General features: G+C 42.9%; 1 protein-coding gene across 2 annotated transcripts in view; it reads left to right on the top strand.

The window, feature by feature from the left end:
• LOC104474303 (ubiquilin-1) overlaps positions 1 to 25,084 on the top strand; it is a 44,479-nt gene that overhangs the window by 4,120 nt on the left and 15,275 nt on the right. For both annotated transcript variants that reach the window (XM_086769604.1, XM_086769603.1), the window contains exons 2-5: positions 17,432 to 17,583; positions 22,307 to 22,422; positions 23,582 to 23,844; positions 24,662 to 24,820. In XM_086769604.1, the coding sequence (XP_086625730.1) occupies positions 17,432 to 17,583; positions 22,307 to 22,422; positions 23,582 to 23,844; positions 24,662 to 24,820 (690 nt within the window). The remainder of the gene's footprint in view (positions 1 to 17,431; positions 17,584 to 22,306; positions 22,423 to 23,581; positions 23,845 to 24,661; positions 24,821 to 25,084) is intronic.

Below are 25,084 nucleotides of genomic sequence, written 5' to 3'. Positions count from 1 at the left end.
GTTTTTCCACAGGGTGCAGTCCCTCTGGAATGGCTGTCCTAGTGTGGGCCCTCCACAGGCCACAGCTGCCTTCAGGCATCCACCTGCCCCAGTGTGGGGTCCTCCACAGGCTGCAGGTGGATCTCTGCTCCTCCATGGACCTCCATGGGCTGCAGGGGGACAACCTGCTCCACCATGGTCTTCACCACAGGCTGCAGGGGAATCTCTGCCAGGAGCCGCATTACTCCTCCCCCTCCTTCTTCACTGACCTTGGCATCTGCAGCTGTTCCTCTCACAAGAGATTCTTCACAATCAGCAGGCAGATGCCTCTCAGGTTCCCTTCACATCTCCTCTCCACTTCTTGCAGCCAGGCTGGGCCGAGTCGAGCCCAGAGAGCTGCCTAGCAGGAGGCCAGAGGGTGAGGCCTGCAAGGCCCACAAGGCTCGCGCCTCCCCCTCTCTGCCCTTGCTTCAGCTTCTTCATGTCTTCTTTCCTTTTTAAAAATTTATTTTATTTTTCCCCTCCTTAAATACATTATCATAGAGGTGTTAAGAGGGAACATTTTTCCACCAATTGGCTTGGCCCTGGACAGCAGCGGATCCACCCTAGACCTGGCCGAGTCCACTGGACAAAGGGGAAATTTCTAGCAGCTTCTTCCAGAAGCTGCCACCGTAGCCCCCTCTCACTAAACAAAACCAACATAGGCAGATAAAGATCTCGTGTACGTGTTAAGGGGAGTCTTGGGTGATTTGATAGTGGAACATCTCACAGAGTCGACATGGGGAAACTAATTAATTACAAATCAAATCAGAGTAGGCTAATGAGAAGTAAAACCAAATCTTAAAACACCTTCCCCTCACCCCTCCCTTCTTCCCAGGCTGAACTTCCCTCCCAAATTCTCTACCTCCTCCCACTGAGTGGCACAGAGGGATGAGGAATGGGGATCGTGGTCAGTTTATCGCACATTGTCTCTGCCACTCCTGCGTCCTCACCCTCTTCCCCTGCTCCAGTGTGAGGTCCCACCTACAGGAGACAGTCCTCCATGAATTTTTCCAACGTGGATCCATCCCACGGGTTGCAGTTCTTAGAATCATAGAATGGTTAGGGTTGGAAGGGACCTTCAAAGGTCATCTAGTCCAACCCCCCTGCAAGGAGCAGGGACATCCCTGACTAGGTCAGGTTGCTCAGAGCCTCATCCAGCCTGGCCTTGAACGTTTCCAGAGATGGGGCCTCCACCACCTTTCTGGGCAACCTGTTCCAGTGTTCTATAACTCGCATCATAAAAAATTTTTTCCTAATTTCTAATCTAAATCTACCCCCCTCTATTTTAAAACCATTACCTCTCGTCCTATCGCAACAGGCCCTACTAAACAGCCTTTCCCCATCTTTCTTGTAGGCCCCCTTGAGGTACTGGAAGACCGCTATCAGGTCTCCCCGGAACCTCCTCTTCTCCAGGCTGAACAGCCCCAACTCTCTCAGCCTGTCCTCATAAGAGAGGTGCTCCAGCCCTTTTATCATCTTCGTGGCCCTCCTCTGGACCTTCTCCAACTGGTCCACGTCCTTCTTGTGCTGGGGGCTCCAGAACTGGACACAGTACTCCAGGTGGGGTCTCACCAGGGCAGAGTAGAGGGGGAGAATCACCTCCCTTGACCTGCTGGCCACGCTTCTCTTGATGCAGCCCAGGATGCGGTTGGCCTTCTGGGCCGCAAGGGTGCATTGCCTGCTTGTGTTAAGCTTCTCATCCACCAGCACTCCCAAGTCCTTCTCCTCAGGGCTGCTCTCAATCCATTCCCCGCCTAGCCTGTATTTGTGCCTGGGATTGCCATGACCCAGGTGCAGGACCTTGCACTTGGCCTGGTGGAACTTCATCAGGTTGGCACGGGCCCACCTCTCCAGCCTGTCAAGGGCCCTCTGGATGGCATCCCTCCCTTCCAGCGTGTCGACGGCACCACACAACTTGGTGTTGTCGGCGAACTTGCTGAGGGTGCACTCTATCCCACTGTCCATGTCGCCGACAAAGATGTTGAACAGGGCCGGGCCCAGCACGGACCCCTGAGGGACGCCACTCGTGACCAGTCTCCACATGGACATTGAGCCGTTGACCACCACTCTCTGAGTGCGGCCATCCAGCCAACTCCTTATCCACCGAGTGGTCCGTCCATCAAACCCATGTCTCTCTAGTTTAGAGAGAAGGATGTCATGCGGGACAGTGTCAAAAGCTTTGCACAAGTCCAGGTAGATGATGTCAGTTGCTCGTCCCTTGTCCACCGATGTCGTCACCCCGTCTTCACAAACTGCTCCAATGTAGACCTTTTCCATGGCGTGCAGTCCTTCAGGAACAGACTGCTCCAGTGTGGGTTCCCTGTGGGGTCACAGGTCCTGCTAGGAGCCTGTTCCAGCACAGGCTTTCCCTGGGGTCATGGCTTCCTTCAGGGCGCATCCACCTGCTCTGACATGGGGTCCTCCATGGACTGCAGGTGGATGTCTGTTCCACCATGTACCTCCATGGGTTGCAGGGGGACAACCTGCATCACCATGGCCTTTTCCATGGGCTGCAGGGGAATCTCTGCTCTAGCACCTGGAGCATCTCCTCCTCCTCCTTTTTCACCGACCTCGGTGTCTGTATAGTTGTTTCCATCACATCACAGAGGTGCTACCACCAGCTTTGGCCAGAGGCGAGTCAGTCTTGGAGTGGCTCTATTGGACATGGGGGAAGCGATCCTTGCAGCGCCAACCCCCCCCCCCCCCCCCCCCCCCAAAACCTTGCCACACAAACCCAATACAGTAGGTTATCAAAACACAGCTGTACTGCAAGAGTCACTGTTTATGCATAATCTAAGTTAATTGTTCCAGATTTCCAGATCAGACTTGCTCTTTTTCTATCTGTAGCTCGTGAAGTGCTTTTACAAGGAAAGGAAGTGTTGCTAATCCTTCCAAGTCAAAGTATAGAGGACGGGAGTGGTTTGCTGTTCTATTTTGCAAAGAATAGAACTGGCTGGAGTCCTCTTTCCACTAGATAATCCAGAAAAGAAAACAATTTGGTTGTGTAACTAGTATGCATAATTGGCAAGGGCTAACTTCTAGGCACAGGAAGATAGTAACTCTAACAAGTCATGAAAGACTGAAAAGACTTCTATAGAAGCCTTATTTGGGTGAACTTTTTAGCTATGCTTCATCTGCTGTAAACCACAGGCAGTGTCAAAAGTCCTATCCTGTGTTCAAAACAGAGTTTTGTTTGGAAAGAGTCAACAATTTTGTTGATTTTTCTTTTTTTTTTTTATTGTCATCTAGATAATATTTTCAAAGCAGTCATAGTTTTAAGAGCCTGTTTTACATTGGTTTTCAGTGGGAGTTGGATGTTTAATTCCTTGAGGCCTCTTTAGGCCTGTTAATGTGGGGGTGTTTTTTTTTTTTGTTTGTTTGGTTTTTTTTTTTTTTGTTTTTTTTTTTTTTGTTTATGTGTCTTATGTGAAACCAAGGTTGAGAGGAATTGGGAAAGTATCTCTCTTGTTTTCTTCATAGCACTTTGTAATGTGAATGGGCATTAATGCTACTATAATTGCTTTGCTTTTTTTTTTTAAACAGGAGCTTCCTGGACCAACCTATCAGGTGTTAATAAGTAAATGTTAACTAACTGGAAGGCACGTCCTATGAGGAGAGGCTGAGGACTCTGGGTTTGTCTAGTTTGAGGAGAGGCTGAGGACTCTGGGTTTGTCTAGTTTGGGGAAAAGGAGGCTGAGGGGTGACCTCATTGGTCTCTACAGCTTCCTGAGGAGAGGAAGTGCAGATGGAGGTGTTCTCTTCTCCCTGGTATCCAGTGACAGGACACGTGGGAATAGCTCAAATCTGCCTCAGAGGAGGTTCAGACTTGACATTAGGAAGCATTTCTTTACCAAGAGGATGGTCAAACACTGGAACAGGCTTCCTAGAGAGGTGGTCCATGTCCCATGCCTATCAGTGTTTAAGAGGCATTTGGACAATGCCCTTAATTCACTTTTGGTCAGCCCTGAAGTCAGGCAGTTGGACTGATTGTTGTAGGTCCCTTCCAACTGAACTATTCTATTCTAATGTTAAAGTATGGATCTACTCTGCAAAGTGACTGTACAGAAGTGTCTCCTTTTTAGTTATCTGTTCTACTTCATGTGTATACAAAGACATGCGTTTTTTTCAGTGACAAAATATTTACTAGAATTAGCTCAGCTAGGAGTGCAAGTTGGATTTTCTTTGCTTCCCCCCCCCCCCCCCCCAAACTGTGCATCAACAGACTGTATCACCTATGCATGTCAAAAACCTTCAGAGGCAATCAAGTTGAGCAGCTGTAATAAGTTCTAACATGACTCGTGGAGCCTGTTCTCTTTTGTTACTGTGGAACAGAAGAGTAGAGTTCTGTTGTTAAGGGTCTTGGGTTTTAAGATCATGTGAATTTGAGAATATTTGATATGGAAATCATTGAGAGTGTAAACAAGAAGTGGTACAATGCTGCTTAAAAACATTCTCAGGGTAAGAAAACCTATACTGTTCCTGTTCTTCAAAAAAAAAAAAAAAAATCATCAAACTCCCTCCCCCCAAAAAGGGGGGAGAGGTTCTTAATAAAAGTTAACTTAAAGTGAAATGGTAATACAGGCAAGGCACTTCAAGACTAGCTTCGGATCTGCTCTAATTCATGTCAAATTGACAAGTTTTTATGCTTTTAGGAGGCTATGACCTTGAATTAATTCACTTTAGATAATGCTTTTTTCTTTTTTTTTTTTCCTTTTTCTTAGGGAAACTAGACCTCTGTCTACATGATAATCTTGTCTTTCTGTCTTAATGCCCCCATGTATTCTTACCACTGATGCCCCTAACTATTACATCTAAAATTATTGTTATTGTATTCAGTTACTAGAGCAGTACAATCAACTAGTTTCTGTGGACATGTTAGGTGCTAGGTATGGAGAAACATTACTTATCTACAACTTCAAGCTCTTTTCTGTTTAGATAAAATTGAACAATTTTATGATATTGTAATGGCTAGTACTATTGCAATGAAGTCAAGCTTGAATTTTTGAACAGTTAATGAAATTGACTAAAACCATTGTTTATAGTATCTACATATTAACAAAAATGGAAGAGTTAGTGTAGTAGGAGAATTGGAAGGAAATGTTCATAATTCCTAGCCAGCTGGCAAGACTTTGAACTTTTCCTGCTTCTGGTTTCCTTAAGTGCCAAACTATTATAAAGCATTATGTCTAATTTACTGATAGCGTTATCTAGTTCAGTTGTACAAATTGAAGATTCTTTTCTTACAACTGCCTTAATATGTATGAATTGCCATTGTTGTCTCCTTTCCATTCCTGCATTTGCTGTCAATTGCATAGGTTTAATTTGAGACACTGAGATGATGTGTACTGGATTGACACTTAACATTCTGTTTGGGGTAAAGAAAATTGAGCTAGTTGTCACTGCTCACATCTAACAGTTTCTAGAGTTTATGCTGTTTTCATTACCATGACACTGGAGCACCTCATTCCCTGAACTCTTTGTTGCCAGTAAGAATAGTGGAGTCCTATGAAAGCTACACAGATAAATAAGACCTGTGAGAATAGGAATACAGTTGCTAGTCATTACTCTTGTCCTTTCACTGTTTGAATTTAAAGAAACTTTTTTTTTTTTTTTTGGCATTTGCTATGGGGGAATGGTCTTGCAGTTTAGTTATGGTTAACAGTGAGAGATGAAGAATAATGAAGAGGAATCTTTGCCCGCAGAAGATGGTAAAAAGTCCACTCTTCCACCCTCCCCAACTTTAGTTTGCAATACAACCAGTAGTGATTTGTGTCAAACTTCAGCCTAGGTTTGATCATCTTCCAGTATTGGCAGAGATTGAGTGATGCTGAATACTGAATTGCATTAATCTTTTGATATTTTCTTTTTTTTCAGAAGCAAAATATTGGATACTGACAATTTTAAACAAAAAACCCACACTTGTATTGAAAATGGTTTTCAGGATTTTTTTTGACAGATACGTAAATGATTCTCTAACCTCTGCCTCAGTAAAAAGTAAAGTGTGCTGTAGATGTGCTAATCCGTTATTGATGGTATCTTTGTTAACAGTAATCAGGAGACTCATTTGCAAAATATCTTGGATGGTAACCAAAGTTTTGTATGGTCTTCTGCTGTGGATGAAACATCAAACAGAAGGTCTGATTCTGTTCATACCTTCTCATTCAGAAGTCTTAAGGTTGTACTGAACGCAAGTGATGCTGATGAAGAGACCTGACACTCTTTTGGAGCTCTTCTGGGATTTTAATGTAGATATGATTCAGTTAAACAAAAGTGTGGCTCGATATTCATAATAGTCGTCTTATGCTGACTAGAAAGAGATCCCTTGCACATGTGGATCATCCACATTCATTATTGTAGGAGTTCTTTTATGGTCCTTGTACACAAGATGTTGTATTAATTTCTTACTATAGTGCTGTTTTTACAGATCATCTAATTACCACAGCTGCATGTTAGTAGAGGAAGGGAAGTGTATATGTTTTGATATGTGCATACTGGCAGTATATGATACTGTGTGGTTAAGCTCTGTAAGTGTCTTGTTTCCTTAACCGCATGGATAAATAGCTGCTTCTAAAAATGTGTAACAAGGTTTAGGATAAAGTAAACAATGTTGATTATACTACTGCATCAGCATTCTGAAGACAATTAAGTTGTGAAATTCACTGTAACAACATATTGTGGAAAATACGATAGTAAACGAGTTTGAATAAATGTCATTACTCTCTGGTCTGGCACAGTATGGTAGTTCTTTATTCTTATGCATTTACTTTGTATCAAATTATTATGAGGATTTCCTCTGGTTTTATGTTGCAATGGAATGTGTATTTGTACTGGTTTTGGCTGGAATAGAGTTAAGTTTGTATGTGACTATGTTTTCATCACAAATACAAACCAGTGCTGATAACACAGGGATGTTTTAGCTGTTGCTGAACAGTGCCTACACAGTGTCAAGGCCTTTTCTGCTTCTCACACTTCTTCACAAGAAGTTGGGAGGGGATACAGCTGGGACAATTGACCAAAACTGATCAAAGGGATATCCCATACCATATGATGTCGTGCTCAGCAATAAAAGCTGTGGGAAGGAAGGGGGGACGTTTGGAGTTATGGTGTTTGTCTTCCCAAGTAACTGTTACATGTGATGGAGCCCTGCTTTCCTGGAAATGGCTAAACACCTGCCTGACAATGGGAAGTAGTGAATGAATTCCTTGTTTTGCTTTGCTTGTGTGTACAACTTTACCTATTAAACTATCTTTTTTTCAACCCAGGAGTTTTCTCACTTTTACCCTTCTGATTATCTCCCCCATCCCACTGTGGGAGAGTGAGTGAGCAGCTGTGTGGGGCTTAGCTGCTGTCTGGAGTTAAACCGTGACAGTATTCTTAAGAATCATTAACCAGAAAAATGCAGAGCGGGAAGCAACAAATTCCTCTGCAGCTAAGGGTCTAGAGGTTATAGCTGTTAAATGAGTCAGCACTGTTAAACTGATATTTTTCCCATATGAATTTTCTAAATTATAAATGAGAATATAGCTTGCAAGATGGGAAATTTATCCTTTTGTTCTAAGTATGGATAAGAATTCATATGGAATATTGTGGCCGATTTTGAGCCCTGTGCTTACAGAAAGATATGGTTTGATTTGAAAATCCAGAGTGTGATGGGAATAATTAGATTAGAAAACACAACACTCAAGGAAAGGTTAGCTGTACTGCAACCCTTTATTCTGAGGAAAACATCAATCTGTTTGCCATGTCCATGGTGGACAGGACGATGACAAACATGATAGTGAAGCACTGAAATAAATTTCTTAGAAGAAAGCTATGGAGTCTCTGTCACTGGGGACCTCCGAGAACAGAATGGATAAACATATCTGCGGCAAGAATTTGGTAGTGGGAAGGCTGCAGGAGTGGCTTCTGTGAGAAGATACCAGAAGCTTCCCCTGTGTCTGATAGAGCCAGTTCCAGTCAGCTCCAAGATGGACCCGCTGCTGGCCAAAGCTGAGCTGATTAGTGACGGTGGAAGTGCCTCTGTGATAACGTATTGAAGAAAGGGTAAAAGCTGCTGCATAGCAGCAGCCAGAAGAGAGAGGAGTGAGAATATGTGAGAGAAACAACTATGCAGACACCAAACACTACCTGCTATCCAAGCACAGAGATTTCTTACCTCTATTGTGTCTCTAGGCTCACTTTTTGGGGATCTGTTTTATCTCTTCCTATACTGTAAACCTTTTCAGTTAGAGACTTGCCTTCAGAGTATACAGTGGGGGTTTTCTTTTTTTAGCCCTGCCTCTTATAAAATATAATTATTTAATAATAAATCATAGCAAGATTAATATTTGTGGTTCCTGTATGAGAGTTCACAAAGATGCTTGGAATAGTATTCTTTTAAAAATCAGGTTCATCATATGTTGTGGTTTAACCACAGTCAGCAATCGAGTACCACGCAGCTGCTCACTCTCCCTCCCCAGGAGAGAATTGGGAAGAAAAGGAAACTCGTGGCTTGAGATAAAGGCAGTTTACTAGGATAGCAAAGGAAAAGATAATTTTATATATATATAAATAAGAGTAACAATAGGAATAATGATATTTAAAAACAAAAAAAACCCTCCAAAACAAATGATACGCAACTTCTCACTACCTGACGACACATGACCGATATAGCCTCTGGAGCAAAAATCATGTAACAAAAAAACCCCAAATCTGTCAATGATCCTGGAATGATTCTAAACAGTGAGAGAAAAATGAGACAGCTCACCAGCCCACCCCCCACTTAAGTACTGATTGTGACGTTTATGGCATGGAATACTCTCTTTGGCCAATTTGGGTCAACTGTTCTGGCTATATCCCTCCCAGCTTCCTGTGCCTGCATATTAGCAAAACCTGGAAGGCCAGACAGTGTCCTTGGTCTCATAACATCAGTGTGTTTATCAATATTCTTCATATATGAAATGGGAAAATGAACTCCATCCCTGCTGAAACCAGAACAGTATCCACCCCTTATTCCATACCATCTATGTCATACTTTGATATATACACACAAATATCATTCCCTCAGTCTATGGGCCATTCCTCCAAAGTCTATTGAGTTAATTTAGTCCATGACTTTGGGCTCCATCTGTCATAACAGTCTTTCAGGGCAGGAGGGATGGTATGTGGTGTTGGATTGTTGCATGCTACATCTGGAGCTCTGAAGTGACCGGGCCTCATTAACAGGCCTGAGCCAGAGTTGACCCATGGATGATCCGTATTTCATTGCTATGTTCAGCAGGATTGTGTTGTTTTAATTATAACTTCTTCAATATACACAGAGTGTGAGAAAGTACATCATAAGAATGGATAACAACTCTTTGGCCTTGTGTATGACAAAACAGAAGATATGCAAGAGAGAAGCGTTACATCACAGCAACTCCCTTGTTTCCTCTTTTGAGCTCTGGTCAAGCTCTAGAGGGGGGGCCAACGGGGTAACTGAAACAGATGGTTCTGCATTTTAGAATAATGAAAGTAAGTTGTTTATTTAGCACTATAAAAGGCTGGACCCTCTTGCAGTGACTTTGGAGACCTCACCTACGAGTGGACGCACTGCATAGGACCTCCCAATTGCTGGGACAGGCTCTCCAAATCCTCGCTGCAACCGGGGCTCCCCAGCAACTGCAGATCTGGATGATGGTAATGTATTAATAGGGCAATTGGTGATGTATCTTTCTTAATCACTATGCTTATTTTCATGTAGTAGTGATTAGATGCAGTACCTTTAAATGCTATTGCTGTTAATCTGTTGATAATCACTACTAATCCTTTATTACCTTCTCTATTTGAATAAATCAGGTGAAACTTAATTTGGTGGAATATTTTGGTATTTGAACCTTTTCTGCTGATCCTGCTCTGAGGTAAAACAAGCTCACAGGTGGTACATCTGGTGGACAGGTGTATCATATCCACTATCTGCAAGTTGAAGATGTTGATCTCGAGGAAGTTGTTGGGTGCCAGTTCTGGTTTCATCACCACTGCATCTCACTTGGTTTCATCAAAGTTCGTTCTTCTCTGATCAGGATGATTTTTGTGGCAGTACCTTTGATACAAAATATAACTACTATAGAAATGATGACATACAGTATTACATAGTAGTTAACATCATACAGTTCAAATTACTGGCTATTTTCACCTAAAATCAGATCTCCTTGAGGTACATATCGAACTTCCCCCTCCTCCCGCATCACCCCCAGGTCCTTGAGCAAAAGCAATCCCATGCATGGGTTTGCCTTTGCCCAGGGGAGTAATAACCCAGACTGTCTTCCCCAACATATTCCTCACATGCACCACAGGGACTTTATCACCTTCTACAGTATGTAAAAGTTCTGATTGGGCAGGGCCAGCTTGATTGATGGATCCCTGAGTGTTGACTGACCAGGTGGCTTTTGCTAAATGTTTATCCCCATTTTTGAAGTTCCCACCACCCATTGCTTTCAGTGTAGTTTTCAGCAGTCCATTGTACCGTTCAATTTTTTCAGAGGCCGGTGCATGATAGGGGATGTGATATACCCACTCAATGCTGTGCTCTTTGGCCCAGGTGCCTATGAAGTTGTTTCAGAAATGGGTTCCATTGTCCAATTCAGTTTTTGCTAGAGTGCCATGTCGCCGCAGAACTTGCTTCTCAAGGCCCAGGACAGTGTTTCGGGTGGTGACATGGGGTACAGCCATCCGGTGGTTGCTTCCACCATTGTAAGTACATGGCACTTGCCTTGGCAGGTTTGTGGGAGTGTGATATAATAAATATAATATATAATATATATAATAAATTTGCCAGGTCTCTTCATATTTATATTTCAGATATTGTCCTCCATACCAAAGAGGCTTTAACCACTTAGCTTGCTTAGTTGCAGCACGTTTCACGTTCATGGATAACCTGTGCAATAGTGTTTATGGTCAAGTCCACCCCTTGATCATGAGCCCATCTGTATGTTGCATCTATTCCTCGAGGTGTCATGGGCCCATCGAGCTAAAAATAGTTCACCTCTGTGTTGCCAATATAGGTTGTCCTGGTTTTGGCAGGGATGGAGTTAATTTTCCTCTCAGTAGCCAGTGTGTTTTGGAATTCGTGTGTAAAGAATGTTGATAAAATACTCTGATGATATGAGTTGTTATGAATGAGACCAAGGACACTGTCCTGCTTTCCAAGTCTCGTTAACATGCAGATGTGGGAAGCTGGGAGAAAGACAGACAGAATAATTGACCCAAACTGGCCAAAGAGAGTATTCCATGCCATAAACGTCATGCTCAGTATATAAGGGGGGGTTGGCCAGGGCAGATATCTGCCTTCCCGGCATCCATCTTTCTCTCGTTTGCTGGCATCGTTCCCTCTACCTTGCTGGCTCCCTTTTGCTCCTTTGCTTGCCATTCGGTTTTGTTTCCGTGATCGCTGCTCGGGACGGGCTGTATCGGTCATTGGGACATCGGGTGGTGAGAAAACATATATTGTTCACTTTGTATATTTGAATATCCTTATATTCTGTTGTTATTGTAGTTTTCCCTTGTTATTTTAGTAAATTGTCTTCATCTCAACCCACGAGTTCTCCTTCCTTCCCAATTCTCTCCCCCATCCCCCTGGGGAGGGGGAGGGTGAGCGAGAAACTGTGTGGTAATTCGGACTAAACCATCACAAGGTCCACTTGGGAAACTTTAATCTTAGCAGCTTGATCCACTCGCTGGTTGTTTTGATGTTCTTCCGTGGCTTGACTCTTGGATATGTGGGTATCTATGTGATGTACTTCTGCAATTTGTCGTGTAGGACTCCACACAGCAGCTTTACACTTTTGATGTTTTCCTACAGTGTAACAGGATCCATCAGTAAAAAGGGCATATTGCTTCTCATTTTCTCGTAGATTGTTATGTGATGGGGCTTCTTCAGCACGTCACCTCTTCCTCTGATGATATTCCAAAATCTTTGCCTTCTGCCCAGTCTGTGATTACTTCCAAGATTCCTGGGTGATTGGGGTTTCCTATTCACGCTCGCTGTGTGAGCAGTGCGACCCACTTACTCCATGTAGCATCAGTGGCATGATGTGTAGAGGGGACCCTCCCTTTGAACATCCAGCCCAGCACTGGCAGTCAGGGTGCCAGGAGAAGCTGTGTTTCTGTACCAATTGCTTCTGAAGCAGCTCGAACTCCTTCATATGCTGCTAGGATTTAGTTCTCAGTTGGAGTATAGTGAGCCTCAGATCCTCTGTATCCCCATCTCCAAAACCCAAGGTTGACCTTGAGTCTCCCCTGGTGTTTTCTGCCAGAGACTCCAGGTAGGGCCATTCTCCCTGGTTGCACTGTACAGCATATTTTTTACATCTTGTCCTGTCCGGACTGGCCCAAGGGTTGCATGAACAATCTCCTGTTTAATTTGTTCACAGACTTATTGTTGTTCAGGGTCGCATTTAAAAATCATTCCTCTTTCGGGTCACTTGATAGAGAGGGCTTACAATCAGACTGTAATTTGGGAATATGCATTCTCCAGAAACCCACAGCACCCAGGAAGGTTTGTTAGTTGGTGGAGACATGGCTGTTATTTTGTTGACTACATCTATTGGAATGTGACGACGTCCATCTTGCCATTTTACTCCTAAAAACTGTATCTCTTGTGCAGGCCCCTTAACTTTGCTTTGTTTTATGGCAAACTCAGCTTTCAGGAGGATCTGGATTATTTTCTCCCCTTTCTCAAAAGTTTCTGCTGCTGTGTTGCCCCATACAATGATGTCATCAATATACTGCAGGTGTTCCAGAGCTTCACCCTTTTCTAGTACAGTCTGGATCAATCCATGGCAAATGGTGGGGCCGTTTTCCCACCCCTGGGGCAGTCGATTCCATGTGTACTGGACACCCCTCCAAGTGAAAGCAAACTGTGGCCTGCATTCTGGTGCCAAAGGGATGGAGAAGAATGCATTGGTGATGTCAATGGTGACGTACCGCTTGGCTGCCTTGGACTCCAGTTCATACTGAAGTTCTAGCATGTCTGGTATGGCAGCACTTAGTGGTGGCGTAACTTCATTCAGGCCACTATAGTCCACTGTTAACCTCTACTCCTAACTGGATTTTCTCACTGGCCATATGGGACTCTTAAAGGGTGAGCGAGTCTTTCTGATCACTCCTTGTTTTTTTAATTGACGAATCAGCTTATGAATGGGGATCAGGGCATAGCGGTTGGTGCAATATTGCTGCCGGTGCACCATGGTGATAGCAATCGGTACCAGTTGTTCTTCAATCTTCAGCATCCCTACAATGGAAGGGTCCTCTGAGAGATTGGGTAAGGTGGCCAGCTGTTTATTTTTCTCCATCTCCACAGTGGCTATACCAAAAGCCTACTGGTACCCTTTTGGGTCCTTGAAATACCCTCTCTTGAGGTAGTCTATGCCAAGGATGCACGGAGCATCTGGGCCAGTCACTATGGGATGCTTTTGCCACTCATTCCCAGTTCGACTCTCTTTTGCCTCCAGTGCAGTTAGCTGTTGGGATCTCCCTATCACTCCAGAAATACAAATGCGTTCTGTCCCTTTATAGCTTGATGGCATTAAGGTACACTGTGCACCAGTGTCTATACTCTTGTGGGTCTGATGTGCCAGGCCATTTAATCCAAACAGTCCTGTAAACCCGATTGTCCCTCTCCTCCGCCTTGCTGGAAGCAGGTTCCCTCTAGTCCTAGGGCCAAGGTAGGTTTCCCATCCCACTTTCTCATATTCTCTCCTTGGTCACGCAAGGTAAACCACAGAGTACCGTGTTGCATGTATCGCCTCTCTTGAGCAGAGGAACATTTACTCCTAATAGCTGAGATACTGGTCCATACAGATGGGGAGTACGACCTATCCTCTTTTAATTGCTGGAACTCCCGAGACAGTTTCTCCACAGCCGAGATGAGGGAGGAAGAGAGACTTTCTTTATATTGCTGGAGCTGATTAGCCAATTCATCCATAGTTGCTCTCTCTCCATCTTTCTGTTGCAATAAAGACACGGACTCCGTGGATGGTGTACCAGAGACCTCTATTGTCCGTCCGCCTAAGTCTTTTATATCTTTTCTCAGTTACACGCGGAATGCACGCGCTTAGTCATCTAATTCAATTGGTAGCAATATACTGTTCACGCGCCTTAAACTTAATTTGGATTGGTTATAGATTTTTAGTTGTCTTTACTATTTTTGCCTTTGGTATTTACTTATCTTGTTCTAATTGCTGTTTTTTGTTATTGAGCAAGTGGTGTTCAAGGACATAGCTCAAATTCTTCAATATCAGACAGCTGTGCTGCACTCTCTGTTCCCACATCTTTCCAACTCAGTACTGCCAATGAATTGGCATATGATGATGGTACACTCCGTAGAAAATTCTGCCACGTGAGCCATGTGCACTGGACTTCATCTGGATCTTTGGGTGACTCCTCAAGGTCTAGGTCACTATAAATGATTTCCAGCACGGCTAATTCCCTTAGGTACTGGATACCTCTCTCTATGATGGCCCACTTGCCTGGGTGATATGTAACATCTTCCTTGAAGGGATATCTTTCCTTCATACTTTACAGGAGTCGCCTCCAGAGGCTGAGAGCTTGTGCACCCTCTTCCAATCACTTTGTCAATGCCTGCTTCCCTAGAAAGGGATCCCAGCTGTTTGGCTTCCTTACCCTCTGATTCCAGACTGCTGGCCCCACTATCCCAGCATCGGAGCAGCCAGGTGACAAGGTGCTCGCCTGGACGACAGCTGAAATCTTTTTGCATATCTTACACCTCACTCAGGGATAGGGATCGGGTGGTTTCAGTCTCATTTAGGAGTTCCTCTTCCTCCTTCTCTGCTCGTGATGGTCCTGGTCTTTCCTCATCCCTTACTAAACGAGTTGACTTTCCCTTCCAAGACTACTACTTCTGTATAGGGGTGACCAATACCAAGACAGGTTGATTCTCTGCAGTGCTGCAGTGTGTATCACGGGGCTTGGGCTAGCTGCAGTGCCTGTTGTGGAGGCTGGAGTAGCCGCAGTGCCGGTAGCTGGGGTTGGAGTAGCTGCACTGTCTGTTGTGGGAATTGGAGTAGCGGCAGTATCTGTTGGTTGATTTTCTCTCCCTTCTTCCTGAGGGTACTGCATAACGCTGAGCAGTGTTTGGTAGATACTAGCCAGTGCCCAACACAGAGCGATAAGTTGTGCGTCTTTGGAATAGCCATGGCATTTTCCTTTCAAATATTCAATCACTTCATCAGGATTCTGTAGTTGCTCAGGAGTGAAGTTCCAGACCATTGGAGGTGAGAAGCTCTCTAGGTACTTGCCCATATTCTCCCACATGCCATGCCACCCCTGCCCCTCTGACCTCAAGGCAGATCTCTGGGTGATTTTTTTAAATAGCTGTTTAATCCTAAACAAAATCTGAAACCCATTCAGGACACAGAGCAATAGGAGTATGCTGGCTTGAACATCCCTAGGATATTCAAAATTCTCGAAAGCTGATGTGACTAGCTTGAAAGAAAAAGGGAAGGTAAGAGAGTAGTGGAAAGTATCCTCCCCTGACTTCCCCATAGATTGATTCTCCGGGGAGAAAAAGTAAAAAGTGCGATTATTAATAATTCCTGAGAAACAACACTCGAGGTACAGAGATGCCAGCAATGCATTTCCGGGTAGTGATAAACAGCACCACAGGAAATATGTGCTGCAACTGAGGATTTACATAACACAAACATACGAACACGTAGTACAACATTGTGAACAGGGACTCTTAAATAAAAATAATGAGCACTTGTAACAAATTTAACACACTCTGGTCAAATCTGTCATTATTTCAACCCTTCATGCTCCATATTGGGCGCAAAAAAGAACTGTTGTGGTTTAACAAAAGTCAGCACTCGAGTACCACACAGCCACTCAATCACCCTCCCCAGGGGTTGGGGAATGAATCGGGAAGAAAATGAAACTTTTCAGTTTACTATGACACTAGACAGTTTACTAGGATAGCAAAGGAAAATATAATTATATATATGTAAAAATGATAATAATAATAATAGGAATAACAATTAAAAAAAAAAGAAAAAAATACAGAACAAATTATACACAACTTCTCACCACCCGATGACTGATATAGCTTGTCCTGAGTAACAGTCATGGAATGAAAAAAACCCTGCAAATGATCCCAGAACGATTCCAAACAGCAAGAGAAAAATGAGGCAGGTCGCTGACCCACCCCCATTTAAATACTGAGCATGATGTTTATGGTATGGAATATTCTCTTTGGCCATTTTGGGTCAACTGTTCTGGCTATATCCCTCCCGACTTCCTGCACATTAGCGAAACCTGGGAAGCTGGACAGTGTCCTTGGTCTCTTTAGGAACAACTCATAACATCAGTGTGTTTATCAATATTCTTCACATCCGAAATTCCAAACTTGGCTACTGAGAGGAAAATTAATTCCATCCTAGCCAAAACCATGGCACCATACTATTTGAAAAATGTTAAATATTGTGAACTTCTGGAGGGCTTCCTAACTGCCTAAGGTCCTTTCAGAAACATTTAGTCTACTGACTAAGTCATGTTGAATACATTTATTTGGTTTTCTTATATTTGCCATTTTACATTTTGTGAACTAATTGTTTTTTTTTTTTTGCGAGAGTACCTTTCTATAGAATAATGAATCTCAGTCAGAAGTAAGTAAAAGCATAACACAGTTGTTATTGGTTAAGAAGACAGGAAGAAATATAATTGCTTTTCCAGGTTCAGTTGTTTTAATGAAGGTATGATTTCATGGTCATAGAATCATAGAATAGTTAGGGTTGGAAGGGACCTTCAAAGGTCATCTAGTCCAACCCCCCAGCTGATATATGTGACTATTCACCATGCCCTGAGCTGGAAGCACATTTCATGTAGCTGTCATGAGTTGAATGAGAGAGCAGAGCCTAAGAAATAATTTTTGACTTTATGGAAAGGATTACTAGTTTTGACATATAAAAGGTAGCAGTAATATGTCCAAGAAGAAAGGATACTGCTCCTTTCATTTCCTGCACAAATGTTGAGTGAATTAACATAACATGTTGTTGCATCCTCAGCATGTCAACAATGCATGGTTTCAGTTGCATGTGTATTTATTGTGTCATGGGTACATGCCTGACTGAAATGACAGTGTACTCTTTAAGTGGAAGCCAATTTTTGTTATTGCCAGCTATATAATTAGCGATCTAGATATGAAACACTTGACTTTAATTGTACAGAAAAACAATGACTTGATTTCTCATCTTCCTTTGGATAAAAAGAAAATTGAGATAACTTAGTGAAGTGTTTCTAGGTTGTATAAAGCAAAACATATCGTGCAAGTGGATTAATATAATAAATGTGAGCAAAATAGTTCTTCCTTAAATTATTAAAAAATTAATAGTTCAGTATTCAATTGCATAACTATATAATATTAACTTCTGTTTAGTTCAAGGAAGAAATCTCCAAGCATTTCAAGTCCCACACTGATCAGCTTGTTTTGATATTTGCTGGAAAAATTTTAAAAGATCAAGATACCTTGATTCAGCATGGGATTCATGATGGACTCACTGTTCACCTGGTCATCAAAACGCAAAACAGGTAACCTGACTGATGAGGGATCTTCTTTTTACCTCTAAGTAGTAAAAATATTCTTAATTCCTAGTGTGATAGCTTTCTGTTGGGTAAACCTAGGTTTGACTAAAATACATTCAAAAGCAGTACAAATAATCCTGCTACCGAACAAGAGAAGCAACCCAAATTATGTAAGGTTGTGTCCCTAGATATTCTACGTATGCCTTTTCAAAGTTAATGTTATCTTCTAAACTGAGCCATTACTATTAAATCACTTGAATAAGCTCCTTAGTTACAGTTTGTGCAGAATAAGTCTGAAGACAATCTGAACAGTCCTTGATCTGTTTCACTGCATGGTAGCACCCATGCTTATGGTGGTCACTACCCCTGGAGTAGACAGGTGTGGTGAGCATATGAATTGGGCAAGCAGCCTTTAGTGCTTGTGCTAGTTTATGATGACATTAACTTTGTATAACTACATTGTTACCATACTCTTACAGTCTTAAAGAATATTGAAATTCTGATATTAGTCTTGTGATGAAATAAGACTTAATTTGACATACACTGGGGCATCCTACTAAAGGTGTGGTATGGAATAAATCCTATATTATAGATCTTGCTAGCCTTCTCTTCTTTAAGCCCCGAACATGGAATTCGTACTATTTGAGGGGATAGGAGTACATCAGGATCCCTAAAGCAAGGTAGGGATTGAGAAAGCAATTCATTAACAGGCATCCCAGGGATAGGATTAAAAGAGGCCACCTAGAGCCAGTTGCCCAGGACCATGTCCAGACGGCTTTTGATCATCTCCAAGGAGGGAGACTCCACAACCTTCCTGGGTAACCTGTTCCAGTGCTCAGTCACCCTCACAGTAAAAAAGCCTTTCCTTATGATCAGACAAGAACCTTCTGTATTTTAGTTTGTGCCCTTTGCTTCTGGTCCTGTCGCTGGGCACCACTGAAAAAAGCCTGGATCCGTCTTCTTTGCCCTCTCCCTTCAGGTATTTATATACACCGATGAGATCTCCCCTGAGCCTTCTCTTCTCCAGGCTAAACAGTCCCAGCTCCAGTCCTTTCATAATCTTTGTGGCCCTTCATTGGACTCCCTCCAGTATGTCCATGTTTCTCTTGTACTGGGTAGCTCTCGACCTGCTGGCAACACTCCTCCTAATGCAGCCCAGCATTAGCCTTCTTTGTTGCAAGGGTACATTGCTGGCTCATGTTTAACTTGGTGTCCGCCAGGATCCCCAGGGCCTTTTCTGCCAAGCTGCTTTCCAGCTGGGTGGCTTCCATCCTATATTGGTGCCTGGGATTGTTCCTTCCCAGGTACAGGACTTTGCACCACTTCCCCTTGTTGAACTTCATGAGGTTCCTGTCAGCCCATTTCTGAAGCCTGTCAAGTTCCATCTGGATGGCAGCCTGGCCCTCTGGCATATCAGCTACTCCTCCCAGTTCTGAGTTATCAGCAAGCTTACTGAGGGTATACTCTGCCCCATCATCCAGATCATTAATGAATATGTTAAACAGGATTTGACCCAGTATTGACCCCTGGGGTACACTGCTAGCTCCTGGCCATCAACTAGACTTTCTTCCACTGATCACCACCCTCTGAATCTGGCCGCTCAGGTAGATTTCCATTCTCCTCATCCAGGCCTGAACTCATCAGCTTCTCTATGAGGATGCTATGGGAGACGCTGTTGAAAGCCTTCCTGAAGTCCAGGTAGACTATATCCACTGCTCTCCCCTCATCTACGGGGACAGTCATTGCATCACAGAAGGCTATCAAGTTGGTCAAGCATGACTTCCCCTTGGTGAATCCATGCTGACTATTCCTGATGGCTTTCTTGTCCTTCCTGTGCCTGAAAATGGTTTCCAGCATTCCATCACCTTCCCAGGGATCAAGGTGAGGCTGACTGGCCTGTAGTTCCCCAGGTCTTTGTCCTTGCCCTTCTTGAAGATAGGAGTGACATTTGCTTTCCTTCAGTCCTCGTGCACTTTTCCCAGTCACCATGATGGATCAAAGATTATTGAGAGTGGCCTTGCAATAACATCTGTTGGCTCCCTCAGCCCTCATGGGTGCATCCCACCAGGGCCCATGGACTTACGTATGTCCAGTTTGCTTAAGTATTCCCTGATCTGATCCTCTTCCACCTAGGGTACGTCTTCCTTGCTCCAGCCTTTTCCCCGGGTCTCTGGGACCTGGTATTCCTGAAGATCAGTCTTGCTAGTAAAGACTAAGGCGAAGGAGGCATTCAGTATCTCAGCCTTTTCCATGTATTTGAGAAGTCGTGGCGGTCTGGTGAAGTCTCCGATGACTGGAAGAGAGGGAACATAACCCCCATTTTTAAAAAGGGGAACAAGGAAGACCCAGGCAACTACAGGCCAGTCAGCCTCACCTCTGTGCCTGGCAAGGTCATGGAGCAGATTCTCCTGGAAACCATGCTAAGGCACATGGAGAGCAAGGAGGTGGTTGGTGACAGCCAACATGGCTTCACCAAGGGCAGATCGTGCCTGACCAATTTGGTGGCCTTCTATGACGGGGTGACGGCATCAGTGGACAACGGACAAGCAATGGATATCATCTACCTGGACTTGTGCAAGGCATTTGACACTGTCCCACATGACATCCTTCTCTCTAAACTGGAGATGCATGGGTTTGACAGACGGACCACTTGGTGGATAGGGAACTGGCTGGATGGCCACACTCAGAGAGTGGTGGTCAATGGCTCAATGTCCAAGTGGAGACTGGTGACGAGTGGCGTCCCTCAGGGGTCCGTGTTGGGCCTGGCCCTGTTCAACATCTTTGTCGGTGACAGGGACAGGCTGGGTGGAGAATGGATAGAGACCAGCCCTGAGGAGAAGGACTTGGGAGTGCTGGTGGACGAGAAGCTCAACACGAGCAGGCAATGTGCCCTTGTGGCCCAGAGGGCCAACTGCATCCTGGGCTGCATCAAGGGGAGCATGGCCAGCAGGTCGAGGGAGGTGGTTCTGCCCCTCTACCTCTGCTTTTGTGAGACCCCACCTGGAGTACTGTGTTCAGTTCTGGAGCCCTCAACATAAGAAGGACATGGACCAGTTGGAGAAGGTCCAGAGGAGGGCCACAAAGATGATCAGAGGGCTGGAGCACCTCTCCTATGAGGACAAGCTGAGAGAGTTGGGGCTGTTCAGCCTGGAGAAGAGGAGGCTCCAGGGAGACCTGATAGCGGTCTTCCAGTACCTCAAGGGGGCCTACAGGAAAGACAAGGAGAAACTCTTCAGTAGGGCCTGTTGTGAAAGGTCTAGGGGTAACGGTTTCAAAATAGTGGGAGGTAGATTTAGATTAGATATCAGGAAAAAAATTTTTACAGTGAGGATGGTAGAACACTGGAACAGGTTGCCCAGAGAGGTGGTGGATGCCCCATCCCTGGAAACATCCCTGAGGCTCTGAGCAACCTGATCTAGTTGAGGATGTCCCTGCTCCTTGCAGGGGGGTTGGACTAGATGTTCTTTGAAGGTCCCTTCCAACCCAAACCATTCTATGATTCTATGATTCTATGTCCTGTGTAACCACGTCCCCTGTCTCATTAAGCAGCAGTCTTACATTTTCCCTAGTCTTCTATTTGTCACCTGTGTACTTATAGAAACTCTTCTTCTTGTCTGTGACCTCCCTTGCCAAATTCAATTCCATTCGGACTTTGTCTTTCCTTAATCTAAGAAAGAGAGTCTCAGACAATGTTTTTGTATTCTTCCCACGTTTCCTGTCCTTGCTTCTACTGTCTGTATACTTCCGTCTGAGTTTGGCCAGGAAGACATCTAGAGATAATAGAATAATAGGATGCGGTTGGCTTTCTGGGCTGCAAGTGTGCATTGCCAGCTCATGTTGAGCTTCTCATCCACCAGCACTCCCAAGTCCTTCTCCTCAGGGCTGCTCTCAATCCATTCCCCGCCCAGCCTGTATTTGTGCCTGGGATTGCCCTGACCCAGGTGCAGGACCTTGCACTTGGCCTGGTTGAACTTCATGAGGTTGGCACGGGCCCACCTCTCCAGCCTGTCAAGGTTTATTAATTCATTTATTTATTTATTAGAAATAATAAAAATGTAAATTAAGATTCTCAAGTATGATACTGTTCCTTTATTAAGTGTCATTATTACATTATATTAAATGGCAGACCTTGTGTACCGAGTCTGACTCAAATGGAGTTTTACTTTTTTTCATAGCAGCCTGTATGGTATGGTGTTTTGGATTTTTGACCTAACAGTGTTAACACACTGATGTTTTAACTATTGTTGAACAGTGCTCACACAGCATCAGGGCCTTCTCTCTTTCTCACTCTGTGCCTGCTCCCCTCACCCAGTGGGTAGGCTAGAGTTGGGAAGGGGACACAGCTGGGACAATTGAACCAAGCTGACCAAAGATATTGCATACCATATAATGTCATGCTAAGCAATAAAACTAGGGGGGAACTTTTCCAAAGTAGCTTGGAGACTGGCTGAACGCTGGTCTGCTGGTGGGAGGTGGTGAGTGATTGCCTTTGCATCAGTTTTCTGGGATTTTTTTGTTTGTGGTTTGTTTTTTTTTTTTCTTTGCTTATTAAACTGTCTTTATCTCAACCCATGAGTTTTTTTTTCACTTTTACCCTTATGATTCTTTCCCCTATCCTGCCTGAGGTGGGGAGGGAAATGAGCTTGTGACTGGGTGGGGATTTAACTGGCTGAGGTCAACCTACCACACCTTGTTCAACTTGTAATTTTTTTAAACTTGCTTTTTATAGATCTCAAGACCATCCAGGTCAACAAACACACACCACTAGCAGTATTACTACCACATCAATATCAAGCAGTAATACCTCAACACCAACTTCAACAAATAGCAACTCTTTTGGCTTGGGTAAGAATATTTATTAGGTAACATGGTGATTATCTTGGTTTCAGGTAAATATCCCTGGAGTTTTATTCTAATGTAAATGGACTTAAAACTATATAAAATTACTGATTACAAAAATCTGTGGTATTGATTGTAATAAGTTTCTGATCATTAAATTATCAGAGGTAAGTTGTTTCCTTAATTTTTATGTACAGAACTTCAGGCTTGTGCTGTTTCATCTTCTGTAGTAAGGGGCCACTGATCTCGTATTTTGGCACTATACGTAATTAAACTCCTTTCAGTCTCCTCCTCCTCCTTAACAGTGCATTTGAATTGCCCTGAAGAGCGTTGAAGTTGGACCCATAACAACAAATTAAGATTTGTAACAGAAATAACAAAGTTACTCCTGTCCTACAAACCAGTATTTCTCAGGTTTTGAGTCTGATTGCATTATCAGTCTTCTCTTTCAGGAATAGAGACAGAAGTCTATTGATTTAAAAATATTATCTCTCTCCATAGTTACTGGATTTTGTTATTCATGCTCTTTCATTGTTTACTTTCTTTTTAAAAAACAAAACAAAAAACCCAGAAAAACTGTTAAGCAATTACATTTTGTAGTTGTAAACAGTTCTCCAGACTGACTAGTACCTTCTAAAAATGTGAAACTTTTGTGTTTGCTGAACTCTGCAAAGGAGGAGAATTTAAAGCATTTTTAGTTCTTGTTGAATCAGCAAAAAGAAGGGCTCTCCTTTTTGTTTAGAATAGAGAGTATGCATCATATTAAGAGATTCCATGTGGCACTGATCTATCTGCCTCATGGTGGTGATCTGTCTATAAATTATTATTACAAATGTGCCGGAAGGTGTTGGGAATTAACCTGAGGCCCCAAAACTCAAAAATCCTTTGTACCTCAGCTATAGTAAAGTAGAAGAGAAGCTGTTAGAATTGTAACAAGTTATATTTCAGATATGATTTTGATTTCTAGGTGTCTCATTATGTAAAGAAGCAAACTCTTAGTGGATGACTCCTTAACAGCCTTGCAAAGATAGAATTTCCATTGAGTTTAATTATTTTGAAGTGTGGGTTATGTTTATGGATTTTGTACTTAAAAAGAACTTGGATTTGTTTAGAAATATACTAGAGGCTGAAAGTTTCATTTTTTATTTTTTCTTTCCTTTTAAAGATGGCCTTGGAGGTTTGACAGGCCTGAGTAGCCTGGGCTTAAATGCATCAAACTTTTCGGAGTTACAAAGTCAGATGCAACGACAACTTATGTCCAACCCAGAAATGATGGTTCAGATAATGGAAAATCCATTTGTTCAGAGCATGCTTTCAAATCCTGACCTGATGAGACAGTTAATTATGGCTAACCCTCAAATGCAGCAACTGATACAGAGAAATCCAGAAATCAGTCACATGCTGAATAATCCAGATATAATGAGACAGGTATGTAGAAAGATCTTAAATTCATGATCTTTGATTATACTGTAACTGTGAACAAAAGAGCAAGAATTTTACATGCTTAGATGAGTGCCAAAATAGTGTTGAGGAATTTAGGCTTATTAGACAATCTGTAAAAGATCACTATAGGAAACTGATGTTTTTATTTCTAGCTGCTGGTATCTGAAAGAAGCTGATAATTTAAAAAAAAAAAAAAAAAGAGCAGCATAGTTTTGAAAGATGCTGAAGACTGTGTAATCATATCTTCCGAGTTTAGACTTGGATGCCACTTGAAATCTTCTGTTGTATAGTCAACAGTAAGTTTACTATAAAGTAATAATTATCCAAAATACTGCTTATTTCCAGTTTATGTAACTGTGGGTACTTCTGATTGCTTCTAAAGTTATGTGTTATGTAAGGTATGCCTTATGTGGCAGAGGGCATCAAGAAACAAATGGAGGCTTTGGAAAATTTAGATATTTCTTTTTCCTGTTAAAAGCTGCATGCTGTACTGATGTTAGAAATGGTAGAAATATATTGTGTTGAGAAGAGACAAAAAAGAACAGGATGGTACATTCAAGGGTTTTTTCTTCTGTTTAGTCAATGCTTTCTGGCTCAACCAGCATACTGACAGTTGTTGCACAATGTTGACTAAATATCAAATTCTAGTGACTCCTCTCCCACTAAGCTGACATCTTGATTTGGCTTTAATCCTAATTTCAAATGGAGTTAGACATTGGTAACTGAGATACTGTTAAATGCTGACGTTTTCATTTTAGAATGGATATTTTATTAATACAAATTAAATGTTCTACTTCATTAGACACTAGAACTTGCTAGAAACCCTGCAATGATGCAGGAAATGATGCGAAACCAAGACCGAGCCTTGAGCAACCTTGAAAGTATACCAGGTGGCTACAATGCCTTGCGACGTATGTACACAGATATTCAGGAGCCAATGTTGAATGCAGCACAGGAACAGGTGAGAAATGATTATAGGGGATATTGAAAGTAAATGTTTTTTTCTTCTGTTTGAGGATTTCTGGGGGTTTTTCTTGGCTTTTTTTTTTTCAAAAATGAAAGAAGATAAATAATGTAACTTTTCAAATGCGTACTTGACAAAACTTAATTTCTTGAAGCTTGAAGCAATGGGTGGCTTGTTCCTATGCCCTTTAAACTTGAAGGAATAAAGATTGTTTTGTGAGTTTGATAAGCTATTTTAATGTTAATAAATTTCTGTTATATA

This window comes from Chlamydotis macqueenii, chromosome W (assembly GCF_036417535.1).
Source record: "Chlamydotis macqueenii isolate bChlMac1 chromosome W, bChlMac1.mat, whole genome shotgun sequence".
NCBI classification, from domain to species: Eukaryota; Metazoa; Chordata; class Aves; order Otidiformes; family Otididae; genus Chlamydotis; species Chlamydotis macqueenii.
This window is presented reverse-complemented; position numbering and strand designations above follow the sequence as displayed.